This window comes from Pygocentrus nattereri, chromosome 16, assembly GCF_015220715.1.
Source record: "Pygocentrus nattereri isolate fPygNat1 chromosome 16, fPygNat1.pri, whole genome shotgun sequence".
NCBI lineage: Eukaryota > Metazoa > Chordata > Actinopteri > Characiformes > Serrasalmidae > Pygocentrus > Pygocentrus nattereri.
The window spans coordinates 41,325,035-41,333,468 of record NC_051226.1 but is presented as its reverse complement, the minus strand read 5'-3'; the positions used below and the strand labels follow the sequence as shown (position 1 = coordinate 41,333,468).

The following is an 8,434-nucleotide window of genomic DNA, read 5'->3' as shown; positions in this document are numbered from 1 at the left end:
AGAGTTAAACACAGAGATAAACACAAAGTTACAGTCAGAGTTAAACACAGAGTTACAGTCAGAGTTAAACACAGAGATAAACACAAAGTTACAGTCAGAGTTAAACACAGAGATAAACACAAAGTTACAGTCAGAGTTAAACACAGAGATAAACACAAAGTTACAGTCAGAGTTAAACACAGAGTTACAGTCAGAGTTAAACACAGAGATAAACACAAAGTTACAGTCAGAGTTAAACACAGAGTTAAACACAGAGATAAACACAAAGTTACAGTCAGAGTTAAACACAGAGTTAAACACAGAGATAAACACAAAGTTACAGTCAGAGTTAAACACAGAGTTACAGTCAGAGTTAAACACAGAGATAAACACAAAGTTACAGTCAGAGTTAAACACAGAGTTACAGTCAGAGTTAAACACAGAGATAAACACAAAGTTACAGTCAGAGTTAAACACAGAGTTAAAGTCAGAGTTAAACACAGAGATAAACACAAAGTTACAGTCAGAGTTAAACACAGAGATAAACACAAAGTTACAGTCAGAGTTAAACACAAAGTTACAGTCAGAGTTAAACACAGTTACAGTCAGAGTTAAACACAGAGATAAACACAAAGTTACAGTCAGAGTTAAACACAGAGTTAAAGTCAGAGTTAAACACAGAGATAAACACAAAGTTACAGTCAGAGTTAAACACAGAGTTAAAGTCAGAGTTAAACACAGAGATAAACACAAAGTTACAGTCAGAGTTAAACACAGAGATAAACACAAAGTTACAGTCAGAGTTAAACAGAGTTAAAGTCAGAGTTAAACACAGAGTTAAACACAGAGTTAAACACAGAGTTAAAGTCAGAGTTAAACACAGAGTTAAACACAGAGTTAAACACAGAGTTAAACACAGAGTTAAACACAAAGTTACAGTCAGAGTTAAACACAGAGATATACACAAAGTTACAGTCAGAGTTAAACACAGAGTTACAGTCAGAGTTAAACACAGAGATAAACACAAAGTTACAGTCAGAGTTAAACACAGAGTTAAAGTCAGAGTTAAACACAGAGTTAAACACAGAGTTAAACACAGAGTTAAAGTCAGAGTTACAGTTAGAGTTAAAGTCAGAGTTAAACACAGTTAGTCAGAGTTAAAGTCAGAGTTACAGTTAGAGTTAAAGTCAGAGTTAAACACAGAGTTAGTCAGAGTTAAAGTCCGAGTTACAGTTAGAGTTACAGTCAGAGTTAAACACAGAGTTACAGTCAGAGTTAAAGTCAGAGTTGCAGTCAGAGTTACAGTCAGAGTTAAACACAGAGTTACAGTCAGAGTTAAACACAGAGTTACAGTCAGAGTTACAGTCAGAGTTACAGTCAGAGTTAAACACAGAGTTACAGTCAGAGTTACAGAGTTACAGTCAGAGTTAAACACAGAGTTAAACACAGAGTTACAGTCAGAGTTACAGTCAGAGTTAAAGTCAGAGTTAAACACAGAGTTAAAGTCAGTTACAGTTAGAGTTACAGTCAGAGTTAAACACAGAGTTACAGTCAGAGTTACAGTCAGAGTTAAACAGAGTTACAGTCAGAGTTACAGTCAGAGTTAAACACAGAGTTACAGTCAGAGTTAAAGTCAGAGTTAAAGTCAGAGTTACAGTCAGAGTTACAGTCAGAGTTAAACACAGAGTTACAGTCAGAGTTACAGAGTTACAGTCAGAGTTAAACACAGAGTAAAACACAGAGTTACAGTCAGAGTTAAACACAGAGTTAAACACAGACTTACAGTCAGAGTTACAGCCAGAGTTACAGTCAGAGTTAAACACAGAGTTAAAGTCAGAGTTAAACACAGAGTTAAAGTCAGAGTTACAGTTAGAGTTACAGTCAGAGTTAAACACAGAGTTAAACATAGAGTTACAGTCAGAGTTACAGTCAGAGTTAAAGTCAGAGTTAAAGTCAGAGTTAAAGTCAGAGTTAAAGTCAGAGTTAGTCAGAGTTACAGTCAGAGTTAAACACAGAGTTAAAGTCAGAGTTAAACACAGAGTTAAAGTCAGCGTTAAACACAGAGTTAAACACAGAGTTAAACACAGAGTTACAGTCAGAGTTAAACACAGAGTTACAGTCAGAGTTAAAGTCAGAGTTACAGTCAGAGTTAAACACAGAGTTACAGTCAGAGTTAAAGTCAGAGTTACAGTCAGAGTTACAGTCAGAGTTAAAGTCAGAGTTACAGTCAGAGTTAAACACAGTTACAGTCAGAGTTAAAGTCAGAGTTAAACACAGTTACAGTCAGAGTTACAGTCAGAGTTAAAGTCAGAGTCAAAGTCAGAGTTAAACACAGAGTTACAGTCAGAGTTAAACACAGTTACAGTCAGAGTTACAGTCAGAGTTACAGTCAGAGTTAGAGTTACAGTCAGAGTTAATGTCAGAGTTAAACACAGAGTTACAGTCAGAGTTACAGTCAGAGTTAAACACAGTTACAGTCAGAGTTACAGTCAGAGTTACAGTCAGAGTTAAACACAGTTACAGTCAGAGTTACAGTCAGAGTTAGTCAGAGTTACAGTCAGAGTTAAAGTCAGAGTTAAAGTCAGAGTTAAAGTCAGAGTTAGAGTTAAACACAGAGTTAGTCATAGTTAAAGTCAGAGTTACAGTCAGAGTTAGTCAGAGTTAAACACAGAGTTACAGTCAGAGTTACAGTCAGAGTTAAACACAGAGTTACAGTCAGAGTTAAAGTCAGAGTTAAACACAGAGTTACAGTCAGAGTTAAAGTCAGAGTTAAACACAGAGTTACAGTCAGAGTTACAGTCAGAGTTAAACACAGAGTTACAGTCAGAGTTAAAGTCAGAGTTAAACACAGAGTTACAGTCAGAGTTAAAGTCAGAGTTAGAGTTAAACACAGAGTTACAGTCAGAGTTACAGTCAGAGTTAAAGTCAGAGTTACAGTCAGAGTTACAGTCAGAGTTACAGTCAGAGTTAGTCAGAGTTACAGTCAGAGTTACAGTCAGAGTTAGTCAGAGTTACAGTCAGAGTTAAAGTCAGAGTTAAACACAGAGTTACAGTCAGAGTTAACGTCAGAGTTAAAGTCAGAGTTAAAGTCAGAGTTAGTCAGAGTTAAAGTCAGAGTTAGTCAGAGTTAAACACAGAGTTACAGTCAGAGTTAAACACAGTTACAGTCAGAGTTACAGTCAGAGTTACAGTCAGAGTTAAAGTCAGAGTTAAACACAGAGTTACAGTCAGAGTTAAAGTCAGAGTTAAACACAGAGTTACAGTCAGAGTTAAAGTCAGAGTTAAAGTCAGAGTTAAAGTCAGAGTTAGTCAGAGTTAAACACAGAGTTAAAGTCAGAGTTAAAGTCAGAGTTAAACACAGAGTTACAGTCAGAGTTAAAGTCAGAGTTAAAGTCAGAGTTAGTCAGAGTTAAAGTCAGAGTTAGTCAGAGTTAAAGTCAGAGTTACAGTCAGAGTTAAAGTCAGAGTTAAACACAGAGTTACAGTCAGAGTTAAAGTCAGAGTTAAAGTCAGAGTTAGTCAGAGTTACAGTCAGAGTTAAACACAGAGTTAAACACAGAGTTACAGTCAGAGTTAAAGTCAGAGTTAAAGTCAGAGTTAGTCAGAGTTACAGTCAGAGTTACAGTCAGAGTTACAGTCAGAGTTAAAGTCAGAGTTAAAGTCAGAGTTAAAGTCAGAGTTAAACACAGAGTTACAGTCAGAGTTAAAGTCAGAGTTAAAGTCAGAGTTAAACACAGAGTTACAGTCAGAGTTAAAGTCAGAGTTAAAGTCAGAGTTAGTCAGAGTTACAGTCAGAGTTACAGTCAGAGTTAAACACAGAGTTACAGTCAGAGTTAAAGTCAGAGTTAAACACAGAGTTACAGTCAGAGTTAAAGTCAGAGTTACAGTCAGAGTTACAGTCAGAGTTACAGTCAGAGTCCCTTTAGTTCATTTGTTTCCCAGTCAAAATGATCATGAAGTTCATGTCACTCATTTTCAGCCTCAACCTGAAATCTAACATCAGATGTTTCAGTATTTACTGTTTTCCACTCTTTCCCTTTATTCCAGTTTCCATGTTTTTCAGAAGATTTGAATGTAATGTCGTTTAAAAGTCCACATGGTGAGCTACCTGCAGGAGACCCAGTACAACACCTGGGAAGTCACCTGGAGGACTCCTGAGAGCGAAAGCTCATCCTTTTCTGGGAAATACAGCGATGTTTAGATTCCAGACGTCTCTGTGCTCCTTCAGTTTAACAGCTGAGCTTCTTAGTTCAGCTCTGAGAGTGAATCTGGGTTCTACAGTGAAGTGGAGGATCTACACTGCGCTCAACTGCCACTACGAGTGTTTACGGTCAGGCTTTCAGGTTTAGGAGAATGATAACAGTGCCAGGTTATCAGCAGTGATAACTGTGATGACAGATGTCACTATGTTTGATGTTGTGATGGTTCAATACAGCACACAGCAAAAATGACTACGCGACACAAACTGACGTAAAACATTGTGTCATCCATAATGATAATTACCCGAAATAATATTGCTGGACTTAATGCGTCATGACCACATAAGACACCTGCTATAACCTGTTTATGGCATGACTGTGGGGTCCAGTAAAGCGTTATTGATCCTAAAGTGCTGCATGTGTGAATAACGCGAAGCCTAAAAATCCCCAGTAAAGTACGGCAATAATACTCTGGGCTTCGAGTGAAAAGCGACAGGAGTCATTAATATACGTATAATAAGACAGTAATACAGACCTGCTCAGCATAGTCGTCAGGAAAAACTCTCCGCACCTCCGGCTCTGGACAACACAACCACAGACAGACAGACAGTTATTATAACATTACAATGATGTTGCTGTTATTATTATTATTATTGTTATTATTATTACTGCAGCTACTAACAGCAGCAATCTGTATCAGTCACTGCTTTTCCAGTGGAAACAGGCAGAGACCTCCTTAACATTAATATTAATGAGATGATGCTGCATTATTCATGAGCACTTTACCTGTGCCCACCGTCCCAGAATGGCCCACCTCCATGTACACCTCAAAGGTGGTCTCAGGGCTGTCCCTGAAACACAGAGGAACCCAAACTTAAACATAAAACATAAACAGAGCATAACCACAGCAACAGTGCTGTAGCTGGACATTAGCTGCTCATTACATCATTATTTACATGTAATTACAGTCAATTCCATAATAGCAAGAGAGGCTTAATTTACAGCCAATTTACATTCTGTATCCAGAGATTCCTGCCTTCACTTCTGAACATCCAAAAAAAAGTGATCATAATCCACTTCTGTAGTTATCTGTTTATTTAAATGGTTACGTAAACAACACACTGATTTCTTAGATCCAAGTAAGATCTAAAGTCTGAGTAATAAATCAGATGAAGAGGCTGGATCTGAGCTCAGTAATCAGATTTCTCAGTGCTGTGAGCTCGGACTCTGATTTCTGTCAGATTTCTCAGTCTGAGTGTGTGCGAAATCAGACAGCGGTACTGCAAATAAGCAGCGTCGCCGCCGAGAGATGCAGCAAAACACTTAAGTGTTAGTCTTCAAAATAAACTAGTCTTCAAAATATGACAAACACAATCACAGGTTTATAAATTAATCGAATCAAGAAATCTGCATAATCAGCATAAACACATTTTTATTTATATATTTAATAACTTAAATTTGCTCTGATTAGACGTTGGTGCTGTGAGACCTGGAGACCTGCAGTCGCCTCGGTTTCTCTTCCTTCTTCTGAATATTCACTGTAATGTTTCACATCGACCGGCACTCAATTCGTTAGTGTTTTGAAATCTGCTGCTGCATCTCTCAACGAAAGAATATCCAAATTTCCATCCCACCAAAATCTGCGGCACTCAAGGTTAGTCTGAGCCTTATGGCTGCAGTCTGGACTTAATGTCTTTCAGTGATGAAGAACTCTAACCAACTATCATAGCTAGAGCGCAGATAGAGAAAAGCTAGAGAGCAACTAGAGCCGCAGATAGAGCGCAGCAAGAGCGCAGCCAGAGAGCAGCCAGAGAGCAGCCAGAGTGCAGATAGATTGCAGCTAGTGCACAGCTAGAGCGCAGCCAGAGAGCAGATAGAGCGCAACTAGAGCGCAGCTAGAGCGCAGCCAGAGAGCCGCAGCTAGAGTGCAGCCAGAGAGCAGATAGAGCTGCAGATAGAGCGCAGATAGAGCGCAGCTAGAGCGCAGCCAGAGAGCAGCCAGAGAGCAGCCAGAGAGCAGATAGAGCGCAACTAGAGCGCAGCCATAGCGCAGCCAGAGAGCCGCAGCTAGAGTGCAGCCAGAGAGCAGATAGAGCCGCAGCTAGAGCAAAGCTAGAGAGCAACTAGAGCCGCAGCTAGAGTGCAGCCAGAGAGCAGATAGAGCCGCAGATAGAGCACAGCCAGAGAGCAGATAGAGACACAGCCAGAGAGCAGCTAGAGCCACAGCTAGAGCGCAGCCAGAGAGCAGATAGAGCCGCAGGTAGAGCACAGATAGAGAAAAGCTAGAGAGCAACTAGAGCCACAGATAGAGCGCAGCCAGAGCGCAGCCAGAGAGCATATAGAGCCGCAGCCAGAGAGCAGATAGAGCAGCAGCTAGAGCACAGATAGAGCGCAGCCAGACCGCTGATAGAGCCGCAGCTAGAGAGCAGCTACAGCCACAGCTAGAGTGCAGCCAGAGAGCAGATAGAGCCGCAGCTAGAGAGCAGCCAGAGAGCAGGTAGAGCCGCAGCTAGAGAGCAGCCAGAGAGCAGCCAGAGAGCAGGTAGAGCCACAGCTAGAGCGCAGCTAGAGGGCAGGCAGAGAGCAGATAGAGCCACAGCTAGAGCGCAGCTAGTAAGAAGCTAGAGCGCAGCTAGTAAGAAGCTAGAGCGCAGCTAGAGAGCAGCTAGAGCACAGCCACAGAGAAGCTAGAGCCGCAGCTAATGCACAGCAAGAGAGCAGCTAGAGTGAAACGAGAGCGCAGCGAGAGAGCAGCGAGAGCCGCAGCGAGAGCGCAGCGAGAGAGCAGCGAGAGCAGCAGCGAGAGCCGCAGCGAGAGAGCAGCGAGAGCCGCAGCGAGAGAGCAGCGAGAGCCGCAGCGAGAGCGCAGCAAGAGCGCAGCGAGAGAGCAGCGAGAGAGCAGCGAGAGAGCAGCGAGAGAGCAGCGAGAGAGCAGCGAGAGAGCAGCGAGAGAGTGAGTGGTACTCAGGGTTGACAACAAAACTCCAACAAGCCATAACATTATGACCACTCACTGTCCACTGTATCAGCTCCACTGACCGTACGGTCTCACTCTGGAGTTCTACAGTTACAGACATCTCTGCACCCTGTTCTTCAGTGGTCAGGACCTCCATGGACCCCCACAGAGCAGGTACTATTTGGGTGGTGGTCACTTTCAGCGCCGCAGGGACTCTGGTGGCAGCGCTGCTGGAGTTTTTAGCAGCTGAAGTCCTAAAAGTTGGTGGTCTTCACTGAGATGTTTACTTTGGTTTGATTTCACTGCTATAAATCAGACCTGGTATCGATCCGATCAGCAGGGAACGCAGACTTATCCGCTCTCTTTCCCGACAGAGGACCAGCTTCCCAACGCAGTGGAGAACTTCCCTCTAGAACAGCACTGCTGTCACAGTAAGAGTCCCCACAGTTATTCAGACTGAATATGTGCTCCAGTGAACTCCGGCCGGTGACCCTCACAGTCTGCACGTCACCGTTACTGGAACGGTAGAAATGCCATTAATGAGCTGGAAGGATTTCAGTATTTAACCCTGTACTGCTGACCTTGCCCGGTCCAGTTAAACTGGGCTGGACTAGGCGCGGGTTTAGTGCTCAGAACCGGAGAGTGGACTTTAACACTGTTCACCATCTAAATTTCAGCTTCGCTTTAAAAACAGCGCAGTTTTCACGCCCGAAGCGGCTCTAGGGGCAGTAAAGGCGAGTTACCTCCACCTGTCCGAGTTGTAAACAAACCGAAATCAAACACGCGGCTTCTGCAGGGACTCGAGGACCCTGCGGTCATTTAAACCCGTTTTCCGGCTCTGAGACCGTTTAAGACACTGAAGACACTGAAAACACTGCCGTAAACAAACGCGCCATAATTCATAATTTAAGCGCCTTAATCAGCTCCGCGGTGTCGAGCCGCCCCGCCGCCCCGAGCCGGGGAACGAGCCCGGCCCGGAGCGCGGATACAGGCGTCCGTTTCTACCGCGGGATCCGGAACAGCGTTCAGCTTCTCACTGCTACCGCAACAAGTCCACTCAGGCCCGGACACGGAGAGCCGGACTCGCCCCGCCCGGAAACCCAGACCCAGCAGCGCGGCTCAGGCGGGGGACGCTTACTTGATACGGGAGCCCATTTCTCCGCTTTTCCTCAGTCCGTCTCTCCCGGGAACATGAAGGCGGGGAAGCGGTGAGATCCCTCGGTCCGCCCGTTACACAGCACTCCGGAACGCCGCGGTCTCCACACGCAGATCACGGTACCCGCTGTCCGCGGGGATTGTG

General features: G+C 43.5%; 1 protein-coding gene across 4 annotated transcripts in view; it reads right to left on the bottom strand.

The window, feature by feature from the left end:
• The window catches only part of dennd1a (DENN/MADD domain containing 1A), a 51,368-nt gene extending 42,934 nt beyond the window's left edge, over nt 1-8,434 (bottom strand). For all 4 annotated transcript variants that reach the window (XM_037545784.1, XM_037545781.1, XM_037545782.1 and 1 more), the window contains exons 1-3: nt 8,273-8,434; nt 4,965-5,029; nt 4,714-4,757 (exon numbers count right to left, since the gene is read on the bottom strand). In XM_037545784.1, the coding sequence (XP_037401681.1) occupies nt 4,714-4,757; nt 4,965-5,029; nt 8,273-8,289 (126 nt within the window). In that variant the 5' untranslated portion in view covers nt 8,290-8,434. The remainder of the gene's footprint in view (nt 1-4,713; nt 4,758-4,964; nt 5,030-8,272) is intronic.